Genomic DNA, 27,654 nt, shown 5'->3' on the forward strand with positions numbered 1-27,654 from the left:
GCATATAGGTTTCTCAAGAGGCATACTAACTGATGAAAAAGTAAAGACTTTTCCTCTAAGATCAGGAATAAAACAAGGATGCCCCCTCTCACCACTTTTATTTAACATAGTACTGGAAGTTCCAGGCAGAACAATTAAGCAAGAAAAAAAATGCAGTGTATCCAAATAAGAAAGGAAGATGTAAAAATATCTGTTCACAGAGGATAAGATCTTATATATAGAAAACCATAAATGTCACAAAAAAAAAGAGAAAAAATATTGAGTAATAAAATAATTAAGAAAAGTTACAGGATACAAAAATTCACATAGAAAGATCACTTGTGTTTCTACACACTAATTATGCAAAAAGAAAATCAAGAAAATAATCCCATTTACAATAGCAGTGAAAAGAATAAAGTATAATACTTACAAAATAAACTTAATCAAGGAGGTAGAAGTTTTAAACAGTGAAAATAATTAAACATGGCTGACGTAATTTAAAGACAAATGGAAAGGCATGTCACATTCATGAATTGGAAGCTAATGTCATTAAAATATAGTAACATAATATAATAATGTCCATATTACTGAAAATGACCTACAAGTTTATCACAATCCCTATCAAAGTCCCAGTGACTTTAAAAATACTTGGAAAAAAGAATCCTAAAATTCACATTGAATCACAAAGGACCCAAAATAGCTAAAACAATTTTGAGAAAGAGAACAAAGTCTCACATCTTGATTTCAAACTATATTACAAAGCTATGGTAATCAGTAAGTATGCCGCTGCTAAGTCGCTTCAGTTGTGTCTGACTCTGTACGACCCCATAGATGGCAGCCCACCAGGATCCCTGTCCCTGGGATTCTCCAAGCAAGAACACTGGAGTGGGTTGCCATTTCCTTCTCCAGTAAGTATAGTTCCAGCATAAAAATAGACATAAAGCCCAATGAAGAAGAACAGAGAGGACAGAAATAGCCCACAGATATATGATCAAATCATCTTTAACAAGGATGGAAAAACCACACGATGGGGAAACAGCTTTCTCTTCAACAAATGGTGTTGGTAAAATGAGATATTCTAATGCAGAACAAAATTTACCTTTATCGTACACCATACACAAAACCAACTCATAATTAATTAAAGGTTTAAATGTAAGACCTGAAATTATAAATCTCATAGAAGAAAATATGTAAGAAAAACTTCATAGCTTTGGTCTTCACAATGATTTCCTGAATTTGTAAACAAAAGCACAGGCAACAAAAGCAAAATCAACAAATGGCAGTACATCTCATTCAAAACCTTCCGTACAGTAAAAGAAACAGTAACATGAAAAGGCAACCTGAGGAATGCAAGAAAATATTTGCAAACCATTTTCTAATAAGGAGTTAATATCCAAAATATATAAGGAACTCCTTCAAAGGCTCAATAGCAAAATAAACTAAATAAACTTTGGACAAAGGTCTCAATAGATATTTCTTTTTTATTTTAATTTTTTTTTAGATATTTCTTTTTTAAAAACATACAAATGGCCAACAGGCATTGCTCAACCTCGATAATCATCATGGAAATGCAAATCAAAATAATAATGGTCATTATTTAAAAAAATCAGAACATTATAAATATTGGTGAGGATGTGGAAAAACTGGAACACTTGTGTGCTGTTAATTGGAATGTAAAATAGTATAGTCATTATAGAAAGCAGTATGAAATTTCCCTAAAGACATAAAAATAGAACGACTATATGATCTAGCAATCTGATTTCTTTGAGTATTTATTCAAAAGAATTGAAATCAAGATCTCTAAAAGATACACAGTCCCATGTTCATTATAGCATTATTCACAATAGCCAAGAGGTAGATACAGCCTAAATTAGAAACAGCCTAAACAGCCTAAAACATGTATTACTAGCCTAAATTTTTATTGACACTAGCCTAAATTTTTAAAGAAACTATGGTTTCACTTTATATACAGTGGAATATTATTCAGTCATTAAAAGAGGGAAATCCTATCTTTACAGCAGAAGAAAAACCTGTGATACCATGGTTGCACCTTAAGGACATTATACTAAGTGAAATAAACCAGTCACAGGAGGACAAATCTTGCATGATTTCACTTACATGAAGTATCTAAAGCATTCAAAATCATAGAGACAGAAAGTAGAACAGTGCAAACAGTGGGGAGTTACTGATCAATGGATACAGAGTTTCAGTCATGCAAATTAAAAGAGTTCCGGAGAGCTGAAGTACGATATTGTGTTACAAATACCATTCTTTACATTTAAATATTTGCTGAGTGTCCATCACAAGTTATATATTTTTATTACAATTGGAATAATACATTCAAATTTGAGAATGCATTGAGTTGTGCCAACTGTTAAATGTGTAATAATCTATTTATTTTTTGCTTTTAATTTAGTGTAAACCAAGGACTTTCCATTCAACTGAACTTCGATTATTTTAATACATATTATGCAGATGTATTAAATATTTATGAAGGAATGGGTTCAAGCAAGATTTTAAGAGGTAAGTTAAAGCAAATATACAGTCCATTATCAAAATGAAAATATGTACAAAATTTATGGAGTAGATTGTGCTTTCGCTTTGATTTTGAGCTGAATATGAATTTGTACTTTGTTTCTAAAAGGAAAAACTGATCTTCATTATAAAAATTAATAATTTAGTGCTCTGTGTAATCAATCTTCTTAGTAATAAAAGAGATATTGTTTCACATGATCCCCTTCATGTGGAATTTTACTCTACCCCGTGTTACTTCTCATTAAGCAAAATTCAAACAAACCCTAAAAATGACTATTTTTCTTCAACATTTGATTTTTTTTTCTCTTTTTAATATGCACTCTGGTTCTCTGGCTCTTTCAGGACTATTACCAGTAAAATGGATAACACAATGACTAGATCAAGATATAAGCGCTTTAAATGGATGGTGTGGATGGTATTGTGCAACCATTTGTCATTGTGAACATAGACATCAGTGGGAGCTGAGAAAAGGCAGGGAAAGCACTAATAATATATGTGTGGCTACCCCACTTTATACCATCTGGTCCCCAAATGCATAGACCTATTCATGGTAGCCAAAAAAATGGGAGTGAAAATAAAATAGGTATGAAGGAGGAAATAAAATAAGGATGAATGTGGCAGTGAAATCCAGGGAATAACTAGTTTTCCTCACACTTTTGAGAAATAATCAAGTGCAGAGCTAAGATGAGGTTACAAGTGGTATCTCTTATTAAAGTTTGAATAATAGCTACATATATTCATGAATGCCAAGTCATTTCAGTCGTGTCTGACTCTTTGCGATCCTATGGACTGTAGCCCTCTAGGCTTCTCTGTCCATGGAATTCTCCAGGCAAGAATGCTCGAGTGGGTTGCCATGCCCTCCTCCAGGGGAGCTTCCTGACTCAAGGATTGGATCTGTGTTTCCTGCAGCTCCTGCATTGCAGGTGGATTCTTTACCACTGAGCCACCAGTATAGCTGAGCTGTATATATATATATATATATATATATATATATATATATAATTTTGGATTTTAAATTGCAATTATGAGTAATGAAAAGTAGATCCTATCTAACACATGCTTTGATTGACTTATTGATCTGAGAAATATTTGAGCATATGATAATAACATATACCTTTTTACTGGGTGCTTTCAATATGGAACTCAACATACTGAGTGCTCTTTGTGGATACCTTATTTAACATTTTTAATAAATCTGAAAAATATGCATTACATGAGAGGAAAGTGATGTCCAAGAAGTTAAATGATGCCAAGTCCACAAAGGTAGTTAGTGTTGGAGATAGAAATCAGACCCAAACACTCTCGACTTCAAACACAGTGTATTAATTTATTGTGCTTTAAAAGCTCCAAGTACAAATATAATAATGAGTATACATAAAACAGATGAACTCATGGCAAGTTACATTTGGCTTAAATAAATGGGCCAGTCATTTCATAATCTACTTATTTCTGTAGTTGATAAATCAGGTTCATTCAAATTATGTCAACATAAATATTTACATAGCTGAATAAATAAGCCAGGTCATATAAATTTCTCCAAGGGCTAATGTGATGTTAATAATAAAATTTAGCATGCTTTGATCACTTGAAATATTCAAAGTAGTGTAATCATTACCTTAACTCAAAAAAATGCTCCTGTGAACCATATTATGTAGGTGCTGTTACAATCTTTATTTTATGAATGATAAAAACTAAATTCATAGAGGTTAACTGGCCAAAAGTGGTAGGTGAAATTACCCTCATGCTCTCTTCTCTTCAGCTACAATTTGCCTGAATGCTATTTTTACTTATTTTCACATGCTTAGATCATCAGAAATATATAACAAAATCTTCGAGTCATTAGATATAGTGATATGAATAATGCATAAATAATTATCACAAATATCCAATAAGAAAACTAAATATCCAAATAGAAAATAGAAAAAAAAAATAAGAAAATTAATTTAAATTATAATAAATAGGTAGTTGTTTAGTTTTTAGGGTCTTTTTGAAATATGAAAATATTTCAATGTTTTTTAAATTAAATATATTAATTTAACTTGAAAAAATATGAGAAATGGTATTGTTATTATAATTACACTTTACATTTTAAAATAATACCTTGTTGAAGATAGGTAAAACTATCTTACCTCTAGATTCTAGCACATGCCTGATATATTGTAAAAACTTTGTATTTTTTAATTTAAAGTAAAATCTACAGGTTGATATGGTATATAATAGTTAATCAATGGACACCAATAACATTTCTTGCAGTTTTAAAGGTATTTTGTTTTTTAAATATGCTGATACTTTTATCTATTTTCTAAATATTTCAGTAAGTTTCTTTCTGTGAGAAATATGTACAAATTCACTTTTATTAAATTACAATTCAGAATAAAGATAATTACCTTTATAACATGGAAATAAACAGATATTTTAATTAAATCAATGAAAATAAGATTATATAATTAAATTATAAGAAAACACAAGTTTCCAGTACCATAAAATAGCTATTGCATACTTGATTAGGAATATGTCAGTATAAACAAATTTTAAAGGCATTTTTCAGTCATTTTTATATAAAGTCATGATGTAAAAGTTCTCCTGTGGAAAGTTTCAGAGGAAGATGGGCATTTCGTAAAGACAGACAATATCGAGAGCAGTAGGAAGTATTTGGAAATACTTATTTCCAAGTAAGTATGGGAATCAGGGTAAATTAGAATAAATTAACAGGATAGTTAAAAAATGTTTTCTTTATGTTGTGGTTATAAAGCTACAATATTAAATTCATTAGTGTTAATTGTTATCAGTGCTGGGTATTGAAATGGTTCAGTTCAGTTCAGTCGCTCAGTCATGTCCGACTCTGCAAGCCCATGGACTGCAGCATGTCAGGCCTCCCTGTCCATCACCAACTCCTAGAGTTTACTCAAACTCATGTCCATTGAGTCGATGATGCCATACAACCATCTCATTCTCTGTCTCCCCCTTCTCCTCCCACCTTAAATCTTTCCCAGCATCAAGGTCTTTTGCAATGAATCAGTCATTTGCATCAGGTGGCCAAAGTATTGGAGTTTCAACTTCAACATCAGTCCTTCCAATGAACACTCAGGACAGATCTCCTTTAGGATGGACTGGTTGCATTTTCTTACAGTCCAAGTGACTCTCGAGTCTTCTCCAACACCACAGTTCAAAAGTATCAACTCTTCAGTGCTCAGCTTTCTTCACAGTTCAACTCACACATCCATACATGACTACTGGAAAAACCATAGCCACGACTAGACGGACCTTTGTTGGCAAAGTAATGCCTCTGCTTTTTAATGTGCTGTCTAGGTTGGTCATAATTTTCTGTCCAAGGAGAAAGCATCTTTTAATTTCATGGCTGCAGTCACCATCTACAGTGATTTTGGAGCCCCAGAAAATAAAGTCTGTCACTGTTTCCACTGTTTCCCCATTTTTGCCATGAAGTGATGCAACCAGATGCCATGATCTTAGTTTTCCGAATGTTGAGCTTTAAGCCAACTTTTTTACTCTCCTCTTCCACTTTCATCAAGAGGCTCTTTATTTCCTCTTCGCTTTCTGTCATAAGGGTGGTGTCATCCGCGTATCTGAGATTTTTTATATTTCTCCCGGCAATCTTGATTCCAGTTTGTGATTCATCCAGTCCAGGGTTTTTCATGAGGTACTCTGCATATAAGTTAAATAAGCAGGGTGACAATATACAGCCTTGACATACTCCTTTTCCTATTTGGAACCAGTCTGTTGTTCCATGTCCAGTTCTAAGTGTTGCTCTCTGATCTGTATATAAATTTCTCAAGAGGCAGGTGAAGCAGTCTGGTATTCCCATATCTTTCAGAATTTTCCACAGTTTGTTGTGATCCACACAAAGTCTTTGACATAGTCAATAAAGCAGAAATAGATGGTTTTTTTTCTGCAACTCTCTTGCTTTTTCAATACTCCAGTGGACGCTGGCACTTTGATCTCTGGTTCTTCTGCCTTTTCTAAAACCAGCTTGAACATCTGGAAACTCACAGTTCACATATTGTTGAAGCCTGGGATGGAGAATTTTGAGCATTACTTTACTAGTGTGTGAGATGAGTGCAATTGTGCGGTAGTTTGATCATTCTTTGGCATTGCCTTTCTTTGGGATTGGAATGAAAACTGACCTTTTCCAGTCCTGTGGCCACTGCTGAGTTTTCCAAATTTGCTGGCATATTGAATGCAGCACTTTCACAGCATCATCTTTCAGGATTTGAAATAGCTCAACTGGAATTCCATCACCTCCACTAGCTTTGTTTGTAGTGATACTTCCAAAGGCCCACTTGACTTCACTTTCCAGGATGTCTGGCTCTAGGTGAGGGATCATACCATCGTGATCATCTAGGTTGTGAAGATCTTTTTTGTACAGTTCTTCTGTGTATTCTTGCCACCTCTTCTTAATATCTTCTGCTTCTGTTAGGTCCATACCATTTCTGTCCTTTATTGAGCCCGTCTTTGCATGAAATGTTCCTTTGGTATCTCTAATTTTCCTGAAGAAATCTCTAGTCTTTCCCATTCTATTGTTTTCTTCTCTTTCTTTGAGTGATCATTGACGAAGTCTTTCTTATCTCTCCTTGCTATTCTTTCAAACTCTGCATTCAAATGGGTGTATCTTTCCTTTTCTCCTTTGCTTTTCACTTCTCTTCTTTTCACAGCTATTTGTAAGACCTCCTCAGACAGCCATTTTGCATTTTTCATTTCTTTTTCTTGGGGATGGTCTTGATCACTGCCTCCTGTACAGTGTCACGAACTCCATCCATAGTTCATCTGGCACTCTGTCTATCAGACCTAGTCCCTTAAATCTATTTCCCACTTCCATGGTATAATCATAAGGGATTTGATTTAGGTCATACCTGAATGGTCTAGTGGTTTTCCCTACTTTCTTCAATTTAAGTCTGAATTTGGCAATAAGGAGTTCATGATCTGAGCCACAGTCAGCTCCCGGTCTTGTTTTTGCTGACTGGATAGAGCTTCTACATTTTGACTGCAAAGAATATAATCAGTCTGATTTCGGTGTTGACCATCTGATGATGTCCATGTGTAGAGTCTTCTCTTGTGTTGTTGCAAGGTAGTGTTTGCTATGATCAGTGCATTCTCTTAGCAAAACTCTATTAACCTTTGCCCTGCTTCATTCTGTACTCCAAGGCCAAATTTACCTGTTACTCCGTTTGTTTCTTAACTTCCTATTTTTACATTCCAGTCCCCTATAATGAAAATTATAGAAGATGATAAATATTCTGTTAATATTTTATTAAAAATACATAGATGTATATTTATGAATCTGCAAAGAAAGACAACAAAACTGCCTATATGAGAATGCTGAAAGTAATTCCAAGTTGCCACTCTCAGAAATTCTTTTTTTGTGTGTGTGTAGTTATTACTCTTTTCTTTATATCCTAAATGCTTAGCTGTTATTCCATTCCCAAAGGACTGTTATTATCATATCCTTAGTATTGGAGCTTATATTTTAAGACCATGTTTTTAAAACTGAATCACACAAAAGTGGGCACAGTATAGCTGAAGATATGTAATAAACATAATGGATCTTCTTGAGGCTCGTCTTTAATTGTCAACTTGTCCTATGACAAAAATAATCACATTGTGGTGTATGTATATTAGTCACTCAGTCATGTCCAACTCTTTGCAATCCCATGGATTGCAATATTGGAGTGGGCTGCCATTTCCTTCGGAGAAGGCAATGGCACCCCACTCCAGTATTCTTGCCTGGAAAATCCCATGGACTGAGGAGCCTGGAAGGCTGCAGTCCATGGGGTTGCTAAGAGTCGGACACGACTGAGCGACTTCCCTTTCACTTTCACTTTCATGTATTGGAGAAGGAAATGGCAAGCCACTCCAGTGTTCTTGCCTGGAGAATCCCAGGGACAGGGGAGCCTAGTGGGCTGCCGTCTATGGGGTCGCACAGAGTCGGACACAACTGAAGCGACAGCAGCAGCAGCAGCAGCCATTTCCTTCTCAGGGTATCTTCCTGACCCAGGGATCAAACCCACATCTACTGCATTGGCAGGCAGATTCTTTACTACTGAGCCACAAGGGAGGTCCCTATTGAACCAGTAGCCACAGTTAGATCCTACCAGAAGTCATTTTCCCCAAAACCTTTATTGCTATAGAAAAGAAAGCAAGAAGGATAGGCAGATAGGTTTGAAGCAAAATTTCTTAAATATTCACATCCTTTAAGCAACTAGATATTTATGGACTACATAAAGTTTCAATATGGGAACCATTGGATTGTGTGTGTTAGCCGCTCAATCACGTCCAGCTCTTTGTGACCCCATGGGCTGTAGACCGTCAGGCTCCTCTGCCCATGGAATTCTCCAGGCAAGAATACTGGAGTGGGTTGGCATTCCCTTCTCCGGGGCATCTTCCCTTGAACCCCAGTCTCCCACATTGCAGGCAGATTCGTTACCATTTGAGCTATCAGAGAAGCCCAACCATTTAGACTGCACAGTTACATATGCTAGTAGAAGGAATCCAAATAACCAATGTAATTCTTCATGAGAAAATACTGAAAGAATGACATACAACTTTATTGGGAAAAAGAATAAGATAGAAGTGAAACCTTATCCATGGCTTTCTTTCCATTAGATGTGACTGAAATTGTCATGCATGTATCATATTTTTCACTAATTTCTACACAATAAGCACAGAATTTTTCAGTAGTTTTGAAAGTATTTTTCTTTGGAACTCAGTAAGTAACAGTGATGTTTTGTCTTCAACTTGCAAGCATAATAACTTTCATAAACTTGAATCTGATACCCAGTTCAAACTGTTACACTAAAATTTAAGCTACTGTTTCCTACCCTATTTTATTATTCCCACTAAGAAACTTCTTAAATGTTTTTCCCCCTAGCTGCTCACCCATGAAATTTTAATATTTCAGATATTGTCTATACCCATACTGTAGAATATCTAAGAATTTTTCTTCTGCTTCTGATAAAAATTTTACCATTTATAGTTTTTTAACAATTATAAAAACTAAGAATTTTTCTTCTGCCCCTGAGAAAAATTTTACCATTTATAATTTTTTACCAGCTAAGAGGCAATATCACCCTTGAGAATGTATGTGCTAAAAACAAATTTTTATAAAAAGAAAATATTATATAATAATGCTTTTTAAAAATCATCATGTGAGTACTTATTTCTCAAGCACTATATAAATTTGTGAGAATCAAAGATTTTGAAAGAGAATATCTTTTTTAGCTAGAATTAAGATAGAAAAGTGACTAGATCAATGTGGGCTTCCCTGGTGGCTCAGACAGTAAAGAATCTGCCTCCAATGTGGCAGACCTGGATTAGATCCCTGAGTTGGGAAGATCCCATGGAGGAGGGCATGGCCACCCACTCCAGTATTCTTGCCTGGAGAATCCCATGGACAGAGAAGCCTGGCAGGCTATAGTCCATGGGGTTGCAAAGAGTTGGACACGACTGACCGACTAAGCACAGCACACAAGATCAATATAAAATTCTGTAGAAACAATACTTAAGTTGTAGAAACAATACTTAAGTTGCCTAGGATTTTTTTGAGGTCCTCAGTTCAGTTCAGTTCAGTCGCTCAGTCATGTCTGACTCTTCGAGACCCCACGAATCGCAGCACACCAGGCCTCCCTGTCCATCACCAACTCCTGGAATTCACTCAGACTCACATCCATCGAGTCCATGATGTCATCCAGCCATCTCATCCTCTGTCGTCCCCTTCTCCTCCTGCCCTCAATCCCTCCCACCATCAGAGTCTTTTCCAATGAGTCAACTCTTCGCATGAGATGGCCAAAGTACTGGAGTTTCAGCTTCACACCATTCCCTCCAAAGAAATCCCAAGGCTGATCTCCTTCAGAATGGACTGGTTGGATCTCCTTGCAGTCCAAGTCCTATAGTTATGTAAATAAAGAGACAAACAGACACCCTTATTTATATTATTTTGATGAAGTTTAGCCCCTGTTAGTATAGCATGGGAAATACTGATAGTATTAAAGTCATTTTTTGTTTCATAACTTTTTAACTTATGTACTTCTAATTTGAAACATTATTATAATAGAACAAGGAACACTTTATTTCAAATAAATTAATTTTAGGACTAATGCTTTCAGTTAACCTTAGGATCAGATAAAAAGATTGATAGATCAATAGAATGATGAATGTATAGATGAATGATGAACACATCAATAGATAAGTGAATAGATACATATGTACATATAACATTCTTCTTCTTCTTTTTTTTTTTTTTTTTGTAGCTTCTCTCTGGTCAAATAATCCTGGCATAATTAGGATTTTTTCCAATCAAGTTACTGCCACTTTTCTTATACAGTCTGATGAAAGTGATTATATTGGCTTCAAAGTAACATACACTGCATTTAACAGCAAAGAGCTTAATAGTAAGTACTGTTTATTCCTTAGCCTTTGAATCTTCAAGTACTTTAATGCTGTGGTGGAATTTTAAAAGCAACAGAACCTAATATTTTAGAAAAGGATCATTATCCATTTCATTGTGCAAGTTCTTCAATGAGTATCTCTTACATATACCTTTCTCCACTTCATACTTGGAAAGAAATGAGAATTCAGAAAATCACTCACATCCTTCAAAACAATGACATAAGCAATTTGAAAAAATATATAACAATAGAAAAATTAAATCAAACTTTTATATACTGCAAGTATTCAAAGATTTAAAATTAGCATAAAACTAATCGTGAGAATGTTCCACATCAATTCAGTTTTGACCAGAGTATTAAATTTAGTAAATAGATAGGGGGAGAAAAAAATGGGGACAAAGTTTATGCAGGTAAGTCAACAGAGGTAAGCTATAAAATTTAAAGAACAATAAGAACGAAAGGCTTGTCTTGGCTAAAGCCCTAATGCGGCATAAGAAACATATTAACACTGTTGGCAACAAAAGCTGGTGTTTGTTTGTTTTTTTTTTTTAACTAAATCAAACAGCCAGCATTAATTAAGAAAAATAATTCTGTGCATGCCACTTGATTATAAACTGTATGAGTATATATTATTTTCAATTCAATCTATTATAATTAGTCATATTGTTGACTCAATTTGAAGCAAATTTTTAATTTACAGATTATGAGAAAATCAACTGTAATTTTGAAGATGGCTTCTGTTTCTGGATCCAGGATCTAAATGATGACAATGAGTGGGAAAGGACTCAGGGAAGCACCTTTCCTCCATCTACTGGACCAACTTTTGACCACACTTTTGGCAATGAGTCAGGTATAATTCATATTTAGTTCAGAAACCAAGAAAAAACTATGGCATCTTATTCCACAGTTCAAATTGAGCAGTATTAAATGCAAGACCTTTTTTCTTCAGATTTTTTTAATCATTCCTAATAAAATGAATTTAACTGAAAATGGTATCAATTAGGCAAGTAAAAGTATTTCAAGAAATATATTTTTTTACCTTATATATTCACAAAATGTTGAAAAGAACACAGGCCATTAGAGACAAAGAGACTTGTGTTGTCACTCTAGATTTGCCACTTATTATTAACTAAGTGGACTTGTGGGAGGTAATTAACTTTTCTGAACTTTGGTCTACTATGCCTTAATTTCATTTTCTCGTTGTTCATTGCTAGTGTATAGAAATCCAGTTGATTTTGCATATTGACCTTGTGCCTTGCAGCTTTGCTGAAATTAGTTTTAAGACTTTTCAATAGATCAATATCATACCATCTTGAAATACAGATAACGAGGCAGGTTTACTTCTGATAAGCCTTCTTAGACTGTTCAGGCTGCTATAACTGAATTCTAGAGATTGGTTTTCTTAAACAATCAATATTTATTTTTCACAATTCTGAAGACAGGAAGTCCGAAGTCAGGATGCCAGCATGGTCTGGTTCTGATGAGAGCCCTCCTTTTGGTTCACCGACACCAGCCTTCTTACTATATCCTCATGTAGCAGAGAGAGAGAATGTAAGAGAGAGATCTGTCCTGTCTCTTTTTACAAGATCACTTATACCATCATGAGGGCTCACCTTCATGAAAAGATTACCCTCCAAAGGACCCATTTCCACTCTCATCACATTGGGGTTTAGGGTTTCAGCATATTAGGGGCAGGAGGGAGACCACCATTCAGACCATAACAGAAAAACTATGGAAGATCTGATTCTAAAGCCTGGTCCTAGAGGATGAGATGGTTGGATAGCATCACCGACTCAATGGACATGAGTTTGGGTAAACTCCGGGAGTTGGTGATGGACAGGGAAGCCTGGCCCGCTGCAGTCCATGGGGTCGCAAAGAATCAGACACAACAGCGACTGAACTGAACTGAACTGAAGGGAAAGGTGATGTTTTGTAAGTATATTTGTCACATAAGTGAGATATTAGAACTGGATTTCAGGTGGAAACATTAACATTAAGATAATAAAATTTGACTGAGAACACCAGAAATTATTGGGGATTATTAAGGAATAAGGAACTTGTAGTGAAGAGACCAACTACATATCCCTTGGATGCATGTATTCATAATATTTGTTATTGTTGTTCAGTCGCTAAGTTGTGTCTGACTCCCTTCTACCCCATGGTCTGCAACACATCAGCCTTCTCTGTTCTTCACTGTCTCTCAGAGTTTGCTGAGATTCATGTCCATTGAGTTGCATCTAACCATCTCATCCTCTGTCACCCCCTTCTCCTTTTGCCTTTATTTTTTCCCAGCATCAGGGTCTTTTTCTAATGAGTCAGCTCTTCACATCAGGTGGCCAAAGTATTGGAACTTCAACTTCAGCATCAGTCTTTACAATAAATATTCAGGATTGATTTCCTTTAGGATCAACTGGTTTGATCTCCTTTCTGTCAAAGAGACTCTGAAGAGTCCTCCATCACCACAATTTAAAAGCATCAGTTTTTTGGTACTCAGCTTTCTTTATCGTCCAACTCTCATATCCATACAATATGCAAAAACCATAGCTTTGACTAGATGGACTTTTTAGGCAAAGTTATGTCTCTACTTTTTAATATGTTGTCACGATTTGTCATAGCTTTCCTTCCAAGGAGAAAGTGTCTTTTAATTTCATGACTGTAGTCACTGTCCTCAGTGATTTTGAAGCCCAAGACAATAAAATCTGTCACTGCTTCCACCTTTTTTCCTGCCATTTGCCATGAAATGATGGAACTGGATGCATGATATTAATAGTTTTTTGAATGTTGAGCTTTAAACCAGCTTTTTCACTTTCCTCTTTAACCCTCACCAAGAAGTTTGTTAGCTCCTCTTCACTTTCTGCCATTAGAATTATATTGTCTGCCTAACTGAGGTTATTAATATTTCTCCCAAGAGTCTGATTTCAGCTTGTGATTCATCCAGCCCAGCATTTCAGTGATTTACTCTGCGTATATGTTAAATAAGCAAGGTGACAATATACAGCCTTGCCATACTCCTTTCCCAATTTTGAACCAATCTGTTGTTCCATGCCCTGTCTGTTGTTTCTTGACCTGCACACAGGTTTCTCAGGAGATATGTAGATGGTCTGTTATTCCCATCGCTTTAAGGATTTTCTACAGTTTTTTGTGATCCATGCAATCAAAGGCTTTAGCATTGTCAATGAAGCAGAAGTAGATCTAACTACAAATCCAGATGTAATATGGATCTTACAAAGTAAAGTGAAAGTTGCTCAATCATGTCCAACTCTTTGCAACCCCATGGAGTCCATGGAATTCTCCAGGCCAGAATACTGGAGTAGGTAGCCTTTCCCTTCTCCAGGGAATCTTCCCAATCCAGGGATAGAACCCAGGTCTCCACATTGCAGGTGGATTCTTTACCAGCTGAGCCACCAGGGAAGCTCAAGAATACTGGGGTGGGTAGCCTATCCCTTCTCCAGCAGATCTTCCAGACCCAGGAGTCGAACTGGAGTCTCCTGCATTACAGGTGGATTCAATTCAAAAAAGCAATGCAGGTGCATTGCTTTTGATCTTACCTGGTGAGCTACCAGGGAAGCCCATTTAAAAAACAAAGAAAATTACAAAAAGGACAGAATAGAAATTCATGCCTTTAGATGATTTTCTTAGACAAAATCAATCCTATAATACATTTTACTATTGAGATTTCAATTCAATTCAAAAAACACATATTAAATGCTTCTTTTAACTAAACATGGTTCTAGGTATTGAGGACTGGGATCACACATCACAATTTCTACAAAGCCTTTCTGGAACTTCCAAATTAAAATCTTCCTTTCCATTAAGCTTTAAAGCACCTCTTTTATTTTTCCTATCACATGACCTTTTATCTGCTTACTTGTTTGTTTCTTTTCATCACAATGTTCTCTTCAGGAACAAGAACCTTGTCTTTTTCATCTTTGAGATGCTAGTGCATTTTCAGTGCCAGAATATAACTAACATGTAAAATTATTTTAAATTAATGAGTGAATGTCTACAGTTTTGACTCAATAAGTCATTTTTAAATAAGTGATTGACTATATGAAATTGCTTATAACATAAAAATAGCCTGAGCACTTCCTTAGAAAATGCACCCCAGGATAACAAAATACAGTTCACACAAATTACAGTTCATGAAGCATTTCTTAACAGGAATGTGACTGCTTTTGATCTATTTCTCTAAGAAATCATTGAAACTCCCACTCGAAGCATTCATTCACTCCCTTATTTAAGAAGTATTTTCTTGAGTCAAGACCTCTGGATGTATCTGTGAATAAAAGAAACCAGATTTTCTTCTCTTACGGAACACATTTTATAGCAAAGGAAAACAGGAAATAAGCACTATGCATCACAAATCATTACATTTTGGGCGTCTGTTTAATGTTAATGAGTACTTAGGGGAAAATACAGAGCTTGGTAAGGCCAGTGGGGAGGGCAGATGTTGAGGTGTTTCTGCAAATTAAAATATAGTCATTAGGTTGAGTCTCATTGAAACAATAAGTGATACTTGAATCAAAACTTTAAGGGACATACAGATTACCCCAGGCATAGGAAACACACAGAGTAAAGGCTCTGAAGGACGCATGCCTGACCTGCATGAAGGAAAGCCAGGAAACCAGCATTGCTGAAATAGAATCTATAGGGCCAATGGGATTCAGATAATAATGAGTCTTCCATGGCTCTGCCCTTTTCCCCAGTGACATGAGGAGCCACTGACATTTAAGTGTAGGAAGGAGAAGATTCACTTTGATTGGTAGAATAGTTTATGGAAGGGCAAGAGAGTTGTCAAGGAGACCAATGAAAAGTTGTCACTTAATCCAGAAAAGAGGCCATGGGACTCACATGTGGCCATATGAGGTCAGATTCTGGATATAATCTAAAAATAATGTTAACAGGATCCTGCTAAATTAGTTAACCAGTGTGACCCTATGGATAAAAAAATATATATATGCTCTGCATAGATGGCCAATCTCATTAGACTTGCATGCTTAAAACTAAATATTATGACATGCATCGTCTTATGCATAATTATTCTCCTTTGAATCAGTGATTTCCCACAGCCTGGTCCCCTAGGGATAATTAGTAATCTGCACAGTTGAAGACTAACCCCAAAGTGATAATCACCCCCAACTCTCTAGAGAATCCTGACCTAAAACAGTCAAATAATTTGACCATTTTTTTTTCCTTAACTATAATAAAAAAAAAAATTCTCTCTCACACTTGGAAAGTAGTTAGAGGAAAGTACAGAAAGCACCTATATCCATTGACTCTGACAGATGGCTTTTATGTAGTCGAAATCTTTGATGTTCAAATTATCATTTTCTCCTTTTATGTCATCATAATAAGAGAGAAAAATCATTCTACTGATATTTGAAGACTATAAGTACATTAGGGGAGAAAAATGATTTAGGCTTGCCAACAGATTAAATCACAAAAGAAATAAGATGAAACTGACCAAAGTGAGACAGGTTGAATGTCAGGTGGAGGTTTTAAATAGTCGGGTTGGAAATGCAGTCTCAGGAGAAGGTTGTGAAGCAGGAGTTATTTAAAGTGAGATGAGTCAGAGCAGTTGAGAGCCCACCAGAGGCAGCAGTGTAATAAGAACGGATGAGAGGCCTTAATAGGTCCTTCCCAAGTCTCATACCGGTGATTTCATAATCTAGCAGTCATTCCCCTCCAAGGGGTATTTTTCTTCCAGCTTGCTTTTTATGTGTCAGACATCCTGCCTCTGAGATGGAAGGGAATTAAATCTTTCCTGCTGTTCCTCTTATCCATGCAGGATGTTTTTTGTTCTTTACTTTCACTTTAAATGACAGGTAGGCCTAAATGAAACAGATAAACTTGGAATTAACATTGCTTTAGGGAAGAATAGCTAAGACCCTTAACTCTCCAAGTCTTTCTGAAGAAGTTTCTCCTAGTGGAGCACCTGCTTTGAAATCTCTGTATTGTCAATGCTCCGTTTCTCTGTTCTTCTTAGAAACAAAAGCAACTGGTGGAGACATTGGTGCTGATTCAGGGCAGCAGCTTGGGGTGCTCAGCAGAGACCCATTTTTCCAGAACATTCAGGGATATGAGATGAGTAACATAAAATTTTCAGAAATGGAGGAGTCACAAAAGAGCTAGAAGAGATGAAGAAAGTATTTTTTGTTGGCTTTTCTCAATGAAATCATAATCATTCCAACACTTGGGGGTTAGCTAGCACTGTATAGTAGTAAGAATCATTCAAATAGAGACCCTAAAGTCATAGCTAGGTTTACATTTGAGCTCTGCCATTTAAATCTACTCTGTTAGATGACTCGTCATCATCAATCATTTCATCATCTATCTCAGTTTCCTCATCTGGAAAGTGGGTTGATGATAATAGAACCTGACTTTGGAGGAATATTATGAACATTAAATTAATATGTTTTTTAAAATCTTAGGAAAATGCCTGGCATATGAAAAATGCTTTATGCATATTAGGTATCATAACTATTTTCTTTGCATACCACAGAAACATTCAACAGAAACAAATTGGCTGTGATACTGTTCTAAATATTATGCCAAAGAGGAAAATAGTTATAGATTCAATTTTCAAAAGTATGTTAAGTCTTGGGGATATCTGCATTTTATTTAGCCTATAAACCTATTCTAAAATAAGAGTAATTTCAATGTTTCAAAGTAAAATTGTCCTTATTTCCTTATTTTTCCTGTGATGTTGAATTTCAGAAAATAATGTTGCTCTTTAATATTGAGAGAACCTGGCTGAATTTGCACCATTCTCAATCTAAAACTTTTGATATTTATCTACCAGATTCAGTTAATTTTATATGCACCCACAAACTCACAAAGTGATTCTTAGTTGAGAGGGCCCTCTAGTTTTCCAGAAAGTTCTACTCTCTCTGCAATCTCTGCTGTCTCTACATCAACATCCAGTACTACTTCTCTTCCAAAGAGAAGAAGTGAAGTAGTGTTACGACTTCTTTGGAGGTTGGAGTGTTGGAGGGGCAGAGGTTAGGTTCAGTTCATGAAGAAATAAGCAGAATAAAAGGCTAGATGGACGTTGTAGGAGAAACCAAATGGCTCACAAAAACTCACTGAATGCTTAACTTACAAATTTTGAAGCTGACTCTTGAGGTTAATTCCAAGAACTCTCAAAGATATTTTAAAAGAATTATCATTTAACCTATAATTCCCCGTAGGGTTGTGGAAGATACCTATTTAATCATTTCAATTGTGTAGTACTTTAATAAATTTTAAAATAAAAAGCCAATTTAATGTAGCATGAATATATTAAATAATATTTAGCTAATCCACACAGAGAATTAAGAAAATGTACCAAATGTCTTTCTTTTATCCAAACTTCTAACAAGTTTTTAACAGCACATATGAATATAAATATAATACACGATGGAATACTCTAAGTGACATCAGAGAAGTACAAGCGTAACTAAGAATTCAAGAGTCACATCTAGTTCGAAAGACCAAAAAGGATTTTCTCAAGATGTTAATTAGACTTAAATGACCTCAAAAATTAGTGACAGTTACAATTGTAAGGGAAACTCCAGTAGAAGGAATTGAACTTTCCCTTGGAATTTGCATTTAAGTACTTACCTTAAGTGAGTTAGTCCATCAGCATATCTAAATATCTTCATGGTCCTATTGTCTCTACAGGAGTGAATACTCAAAACATCTAATAAATTGGAGCTAAAGTGGTATTTTCTCAAAGTAATAAGATGAAACAGTCATGTGAACTCTTAGTAACTTAGATTTTGTTATATCCTTAGGGACGTTCCTGTTCAAGGCTATTGGGAAGTCCTAAATTGAGAAGTGACTTTCTTAAATAACAATTGATTATGGAAGTTGCCTTCTGGCTTCTAATATAGCTCCTTTCCATTCTACCTAAACATGTTTCTTATATTTTCATGTTAAAGTTGTGCTTTCCTGCTTATAAATTATATAGAAGGAAAGCACAACCAAAAAAGTTGCTAATATTTAAGTGAAGCAAAATATTTTTTGTTGTTTTTTACAGGATTTTACATTTCCACCCCAACTGGACCAGGAGGAAGACGAGAAAGAGTAGGACTTTTAACTCTCCCTTTAGATCCCACTCCTGAACAAGCCTGCCTTAGTTTCTGGTATGTTATAGACACATGTTAAGTAACATCTTATTTAATAAGTGATGTTGCTTTTCTTACATTGCCAAGCTCAAATTTTACTAAGATGTTGCCCCAAGTTTTAATGCATTAGTCATTACTTTTCCCATTAATAAAGTAGCAAATACTAAAAACTTTCTTTTCTCTAGCAGCTCCTTTACCCAAAAGAAAAGAGGTAATTGAGTGAAAGATTTAGAATAATCCGAATATATCTACATATATGTGAATATATGTATATTTTTTTTTCTAGTGTTCTAGGAATTGATTAATTTTTGCTTGTTTCCAAATTAGGTATTATATGTATGGTGAAAATGTTTACAAACTAAGCATTAATATCAGCAGTGACCAAAACATGGAGAAGACAATTTTCCAAAAAGAAGGAAATTATGGACAAAATTGGAACTATGGACAAGTAACATTAAATGAAACAGTGGAATTTAAGGTGGGCAAAACACTTTATAACCATGTATTTGTATTACAAAATGGTGATACAATTATAGTTTATGGTGATATGTGAAAAACAATTTACTTTCTGGGTATAGCTAAGTCGTTTTCTCTTCTTTCCTGATCTTTCTCTCTCTTTTTTTTTTTATATTTGAGTTCCCCTATTTTCAATTATTCACTGACATTAAAAACCACTTACTGAGGAACAATTTACTACATGGAAGTACTACTTATAATGAGCCATAAAATTCACAGAAAACTTGAAGGATATTTCAGCTTTCTTCAGCAACTTTCTAGCACAAGTCAACCATGTCTTCCTAATCCACTGCCTAACTAGGTTTTCCAACTTTTCAAGACCACCACCTAAATGACCCCTACACTTTTCTAGGGAATCATCTTTTGCTGTTAGAACATCCACACCCACCAGTATCCCCACATGCTGCCACATTCTAACTTAATCGCCATATATTTCCTCTAGAGACAAGTTCTATGAGCTGTATCATTGGGAAGTCTCTGATCATTTATTTCACTTTAGGGTGAATTAATTTTTCACGTAACAGCTTAATGTATTCTCTTCCCAAGGGTGTTTGCAATTAAAATATAGGATCATATAAGCTAATAGCTTGACCAAATTAAGAATGTTTTAACTGGGCAATTTCAGATACAAGAGTATAACTTTCAGAAGATGTTTGGACAGACATTGTCATTAGTGAAGATTCGTGCTTTTCTGTGACTTGATAAAAAGCAGGCAATAATCAATGACTCTCATTTGTATTCCTCCCAGCTTTCTTAGCTTTCTTTTTTTTTCCCCCTATCCTTTTTCCTTATCCTCTTTCTTCTGATTCTATAATTCTGTAAAGTTTTCTTTTCCACCTTAATTTTCTGACAGTTCAAGGAAGGTAAAGGAAAATGGAACATGAAGGAATGAAAAGATGGCAAAAACAGAAAGATAAGTATGGCAGTAACTAAATCTTGGGCAACACATGGAGAGTCTTAAAAGTCACAAAACTGCATCCACTTTTTCATCAGGCAGAGTGAGAGGACTGAGTTCTAGAAATATTTACACCTTGGCTTTGCCACTTCAGTTACAAAATCTTAAAAAAGTTACTGTATTCTTTTTGACATTCAGCTTGTGTGTATCTGAAAGGAAAAGATAATTCTTACATGGAGTAGTGTCTACCATGAAGTAGGTAGAATGAATGAACTAACAAGTGAATAGATGATTGTATATTGAAGTAGGTATAATGAGTGAACAAATGAGTGAATAGATGACTGTAAATTCAATTTAGTGTCAGAAAAATTAAATAATATAATGCATACAATGCACCTTGCATAGCAAATAGCACATCAGGTGTTCAGTTTATGTCTTTCCTTTCCCAGACAGGAGAGGATCCAACAAAGTCCATCAAAAATACCCACTGTTCTTAAGAACCTAATATGTTTCATCTGAACACTGGGCCTTTCTCCCAGGTCTGGGTCTGTGTCCTCTGGTTATCACCTTTGTAATGTATCTCACACAAACTTCCCAGGTCAATTATGACCAGTACCAGCAGGCATTCCCCACTCCAGGGGATCTTCTCAGCCCAGGAATCTAACTCTCTTGTGTCTCCTGCGTTGGCAGATTCTTTACCACTAGAGCCACTACCTGGCTCTTAATAACTATATCATATTTATATTTTCTCTTGTTTTCTTCTTCTCTCTTTTAAATTACCTAATCAATGTGTCTTCTCTTCAGGGTGTTATGCTCCAGGGATTTCTCTGATAGCTCAGTTGGTAAAGAAGCCACCTGCAATGCAGGACACCCTGGTTCAATACTGGGTTGGAAATATCCCCTGAAGAAGAGAAAGGCTACCCACTCCAGTATTCTAGCCTGGAAAATTCCATGGACTGTATAGTCCAAGAGATTGCAAAGAATTGGACATAACAGCGTGACTTCTACATGGACTGTATAGTCCAAGAGATTGCAAAGAATTGGACATAACAGCGTGACTTCTAATCTCTTCAGGGTTGTATGCTCTAGGAAGGCAGACAGCTACCTGGATTTTTAACAATGTTGTGGAAAGAACCTAGAATAAGGTTGCTGTCCATGCAAGATGATGTGTATATGTGACAGAGTACAATGGAGCATGACAATATCATGAAAGAAAGAGCTAGAGACATAGAGAAATTGTGACGATATTGCCTAACACAGAAAGAAGACACTAGCAAAAATTTAGACCACCGTAAACACATAGTTAGGGAGCTGGGCTCAGCCGAAGGATCTTGAAAAACAGTATTTCACTGTGTGATAACTTGTCCACATTTACTTGGACATGACCGTATTGATTCTCCAGAGAATACTGGGCTACAAGAAGAATCAATCAGAAAAGATTAAAGTGGAATCATTTTATGTACCTCTCTGAATTACAGGTTTCTTTCTATGGGTTTAAAAACCAGATCCTGAGTGATATAGCATTGGATGACATTAGCCTAACATATGGGATTTGTAATGTGAGTGTCTATCCAGAACCAACTTTAGTCCCAACTCCTCCACCAGAACTTCCCAGTAAGTAACCTTAACATGTGTTTTCCCTAATTAGGTTATTAGTATTTCCAGGTAGATCTCTCTCTGATTTATTTTTTTATTATCTTGCCATAGTGCTGTCTTTTCACTGAAAATCAGAAACTTTAAAATATAAGTAAAACAGAAACTAGTAAAATATTACACATTAAATATAGATCACCAATGAAATAATGCTGTGCATCCTGTTATGCTTCATGTTTATGATAATTTTAGTACATTTTCATTTTTGAAAATAATTTAGGTGCTGATTGCCATTTTGTTTTCAATTTAATACAACCTAATGCTAGGTGTGGGGCTTCCCAAGTGGCCTTAGTGGTAAAAAAAAAAAAAAAAATCTGCCAATGCAGGAAAAGTAAGAGACTCAAATTTGATCCCTAGTCAGAAAGATCCCCTGGAGGAGGGCATGGCAACTCACTCCAGTATTCTTGCCTGGAGAATCCCATAGACAGAGGAGCCTGGTGGGCTACAGTCCATAGGATCACACAGAGTCAGACATGACTGAAGCGACTTAGCGTGCACACAGTGCTTGGTGCATGTATGCATTACATAAATTCTTCAATATTTGAAATAGTCATTCAAATTTTATAAATATTGCATACAAAGCACTTCATAAGAAAATGTAAGATATATCAATAACCACTACTACATGAAAGAAAAATCCATATAATATTAATTTATAAATTAATAAATACAAAAATCAACATCTAACTATGTGCCCCTAAAATTAGTACATGAGAGACTTAAATGGTAGAGTACTTTGGAGAAGAGAGTGTGAGCTGGAAAAAGCTTCAAGGAAGCACTAAGATCAAGCAACAGAATGACACAAAAAAGTTGAAACAAAAGAAGGAAAATACCAAGTGTTTCTGTATGTATGCATGCTCAGTCATTTCCATATAATAATATTGCCTCCAAAATTGTGTTCTTGATGCCAAACTCTGGATCTTAATCACCTTTGCTTCACTGTTGTCTGGTTCTTAATATTGCATATATAGATCATCAATAAATACTGTTAGGTATAAACTAAAGCCTCTCTCTCTGTATCTCTCTCTTTCTCAGCTGTTTGTTACTTTTGGTAACAAAAACATTTCTGCTAAACAAAATTTTAATACCAGAAATAAAGCTTGCAAATCATTGTGGGGCTAGCCATAGAGAAAATATCAATCTGAAACCAATAATTTGGGCTCCACAACATTGTTCAAAAATAATTATCTCACTTGATTTTGTAAAGGTGTCTCACACTCTTCTGGTCTATTATATAAAACTTTTTTCTGCAAAAAGTATTACAATCATTAAAATCATTGCTGATTTGATACATAATTGCTATGGATACCAAGCATTACCAACATCTTGCTATTTTGATAGTGCAATCATTTAAAAAACAGACCTTCTTCACAATCTTTTCTGTTAGCTTGTTTCTCTATTCCTCAATAAGTTGTCAAGAAGAAAACTTTTCTAGGTGAAAATAACATAGTTTCATAGAATTGATATTTTAAAAGTAGCCAAATTTCATCACTATACAAAATAAAAAATTTGAGAAAACTTTGAAATAACTTTTATCTATAAAATCATACATATATAAATAAAACTTTAATTTTTTGTATTAAAACTTTATCTGTGTAATGCACAGTCCACTTAATCTATTCCAACATGAAAGAGAAAAATATAATACCTCAATGTCAAGGAAGCATGATATACCTGCATATTTTCACCATACTGAAATTATAACGGTAGAATAATTCATCTGATTTTAAAATATAAACTTTAGAATTTGCCCAGAGTGTATCTGTTCCAGTTTCCAAATGGTTCACTTCAGGGCAATATTTAGCACAGCAAAAAATGTTAATTACCATCAAATGCATTCTGAACAATTTCATTCAAATGCCATTTTCAATTGGTTCAGTGAAATTCTTATTTGAGCAGAGCTTTTCTGGTTCCAGATCAGTGATTTGTTTAAGCAGAAACAAAAGAAACCATGGCTGACTGCCTAATAGTCTTTTCTTTGGCTCTTAGAGAGCATTTAAATAAGAAAATATTGCCAGTCGAGTAACTGACTAGCTAAAGCCATTTTTCTCTGTTGTTTCTAGGGATTCAGGTTGTGCCCTGTTTCGGGAAATACAAGTTCAGTTTTCCAAACTGCAGGGATTTTTCTTCTTTTTTTTTTTTCCTTCTATTTTTATCACTTGCTGCTACATCAGCTCTATCATTTTTGCCCTGTGACATTAGCACAAGTAATTTAAATATGGGGACTATATTGAGAACATTTTAAAAAGTAAACATTCCATTACACAAATATAATGCCAACTTGCAACACAATCAGAATGATTCATCACAAGTCCTTACTAAATAGTATGCATGCGTGCGTGCTAAGTCACTTCAGCCCTGTCCCACTCTTTGTGCCCCTATGACTGTAGCCTGCCAGGCTCCTCTGTCTATAGGAAGCTCCTCTGTCTACGGGATTCTCCAGGCAAGAATACTAGAGTGGATTGCCATTTCCTTCTCCAGGGTATTTTCCCCGACCCAGGGATTGAACCCGCATCTCTTGCAAACCCTGCCTTGGCAGGCGGGTTCTTTACCATCAGCGCCACCTGGGAAACCCACTAAATAGTATGCTGCTGCTGCTGCTGCTGCTGCTGCTGCTAAGTCGCTTCAGTCGTGTCCAACTCTTTGCAACCCCATGAATGGCAGCGTGCCAGGCCTCCCTGTCCATCACCAACTCCCGGAGTTCACTCAGACTCATGTCCATCGAGTCAGTGATGCCATCCAGCCATCTCATCCTCCGTCGTCCCCTTATCCTCCTGCCCCCAATCCCTCCCAGCATCAGAGTCTTTTCCAATGAGTCAACTCTTCCCATGAGGTGGCCAAAGTACTGGAGTTTCAGCTTTAGCATCATTCCTTCCAAAGAAATCCCAGGGCTGATCTCCTTCAGAATGGATATTATACTTAGAGCTAAATAATCTTTGACTCTTGTTATTCATGTGAAATGAATTAGTAACTATTCAATTATTTTATAATTGATGGTCATGTAGATCTGCTTGGCTTTTATATCATTAGTATGATTCAATATTCAAACTCTTAGCAAATTCCAAATTTGCTAAGCTCCTATCAGTGTTTTTGACTATTCTATTGTTTTATTCTTTTACCTTCAAAACAGCCTACTTACTAGATCTATTATTGGCTAGATTGCTATTAATTATAAATAAAATGAAAATCACTGGGAATAAAAATTGACCTTTATTGCCACAAATATAATAAAAATATTTATATCATGACTGATCACTATAACCTGTGAATGGAAATAAAAATTTTGACTGAACTCCAAATTTTCTTTTTATATAGCAACCTAATCTTTTAAAATGTTGTCTGTAATATTGTAGGACTTATGTATTACTATGATTACAAGAAAATTCCTAATTTTAAAAATTAGCCCCTTTGAACATATTCAAATATCAATGTGAGTAGTATTTCTTAAACTGCACCTATTATTTCCCTACATAAAAGTAGCCATCAGAAACCTATTTTTATCACCCTTATTTCTTGCTTGAAATATCTTGTCAGAAATAACTTTAATTTGAACCCTTTTATTGTAAGTGAAGGCCTGACTCTCCTGTTTTCCACCATACAGTAAATGCCTCCACATTGACACATATCTCATTTATGTTAGAGGTTTAAGCATGGATTAAAAATGACGTGCCTCAAGGAAAATATCTATCCCTGACAACCACTTTGCAAAATACTGCATATTATTTACATATTGCATGCAGTGAAGATCCCTACTGGCATAGGAAGAACTTAATCAGAAAACAAGTCTTTGAGAGAACAGCTCCAAAAAAAGGAAAAATGGGAAAGTTTAACAACCGTAACTGAATAGGGTTCCCCATATCAAGAGGCTATTTGACTCTCATTCTCTGTGTGGAGATGGCTTATTATATGACACAGCAGGACCTTGATCTCCAGAATTACATTTCATGAGTCTTTGGCTCCTCTATTAAGCACATGCTACATCTCTACTATAGCAACACTACCATTAAAATCAACTGTGTCATCATGTTTAGAATGGCTGAAAGTGCCTTTGCCAATTTCTTACAGTCATTTATATACCAGAAGTAACTGATACGCATCTTATAAGGCCAATGAACAGAGATACTTATTGATCAGTTATATGATATAAAATTACATTTGAAATGTATTTCAAAAAGTACTTCTTAAGGATTTTATTATTTTAAAAGTACTTCAAATTGTTGAATTTTCCAAGATTACTATTCAGAAGAGAAATGCTAAGTCAACTGCCTGCCCTGACAGACTTAACAATACACTTAACAGCATTTTAGTTCTGATCGTGTATTTAAGTCCTATGTACTCATCTACATATAATATAACGTACTGTCAAATGTTCAGAGAGGTGAACAAGCAATGCATTCTCCAAAATTTTGACTATTTACTGTATGAGGAGTATACAATTTAGAAATTTTCCTGTTCCTTGAAGAGGAAATGACAATGATGTTTAAACAGCAGCATCCCTAGCCGCCACACTGGGTATGGCTAAACTTACAAAGTAGGAAGAGCTGGCTTCCTCCCCGCCACCATCCTTCTTCAATCTGCAGTGTTACTTTTGTCCTGTAGTTACATTCTCCCTTTCCATCCATTTCCTAGATGATTGAAGGAAGAATTTCGAGGCACTTAGAATTACAGAAGATTACACGCATTGTATGTGGGGAAGAGTTGAGGGGTTGTAGTGGATCCCTTTTCAGGAAATTTTGCAAGACAAAGAGTCACACAATCAAGGAGATGATTTGCTTCCAAGGGACAGCTGCCTGGGAGCTCGAAGTATCTTCAGCCTTTCTCAGTGGAGAAACTGCCCTAGTTCTGAATTACCACTTTCTTAAGAAATTGCCCTTGTTCTGAATTACCACGTTTTTTGGTTCCAATGTCTTCTTCAGCACCCTGTATACTCTGCTTTCTTCCTTCTAGATCTGTTCATCATTGACTTTACTTTTTAGAGATCTCATCCACCTTCCCCTCTGTCCTCCTTCTCCTTGTCACCTACCCATCAAGTATATATCACCTACCCACCAAGTGCCATTTACTGAGATGCAGTCTAAACCCTGCCTATGGCTTGGACCAGATGGTTAAAATGATTCCATTTAATCAACCCAATAGGAGACAGTAACATACTGTGAGATGAGTTTGAGGTTAACTGAGTTGAAGCCTTGACACTCACTGAATGTGCACAGCATTAACAACTAATGGAATACCTCCAAAGTCTGGATTGCCCATTTAAAACTGAAAAAGTCATAGTAATTACCTATATCACAGAGGTGCTTTGAAAATGAGTACTGAATGTGACAGGCATTTTTCACAAATTATTTCTGATTTTTACAACAACCTTGAAAATCTCTAATATATGTCTAGTTTATATATGAGAAGACCCAGTCTCAAAAAGATGAGAAACTCAGAGAAACCGTTTTACTTCACCAGCTACAACACATCTTCCTTTTGCACACAGTGTTCTCTCTCCAGATGAGACAATGTGCACGGACATTTTGCAAACAATGAGTTTTTAGAAAGATTTTATTATTCCTGCTGAACTCAT

General features: G+C 35.6%; 1 protein-coding gene across 1 annotated transcript in view; it reads left to right on the forward strand.

Annotated features, from left to right (window-relative positions):
* The window catches only part of TMPRSS15 (transmembrane serine protease 15), a 142,999-nt gene that overhangs the window by 45,974 nt on the left and 69,371 nt on the right, over nt 1-27,654 (forward strand). Inside the window, 6 exon segments of the mRNA NM_174439.2 lie at nt 2,396-2,502; nt 10,776-10,916; nt 11,614-11,763; nt 18,934-19,039; nt 19,349-19,499; nt 21,911-22,046. Coding sequence (NP_776864.1) covers nt 2,396-2,502; nt 10,776-10,916; nt 11,614-11,763; nt 18,934-19,039; nt 19,349-19,499; nt 21,911-22,046 — 791 coding nt within the window.

The sequence above is a fragment of the Bos taurus genome, chromosome 1, assembly GCF_002263795.3.
Source record: "Bos taurus isolate L1 Dominette 01449 registration number 42190680 breed Hereford chromosome 1, ARS-UCD2.0, whole genome shotgun sequence".
NCBI classification, from domain to species: domain Eukaryota; kingdom Metazoa; phylum Chordata; class Mammalia; order Artiodactyla; family Bovidae; genus Bos; species Bos taurus.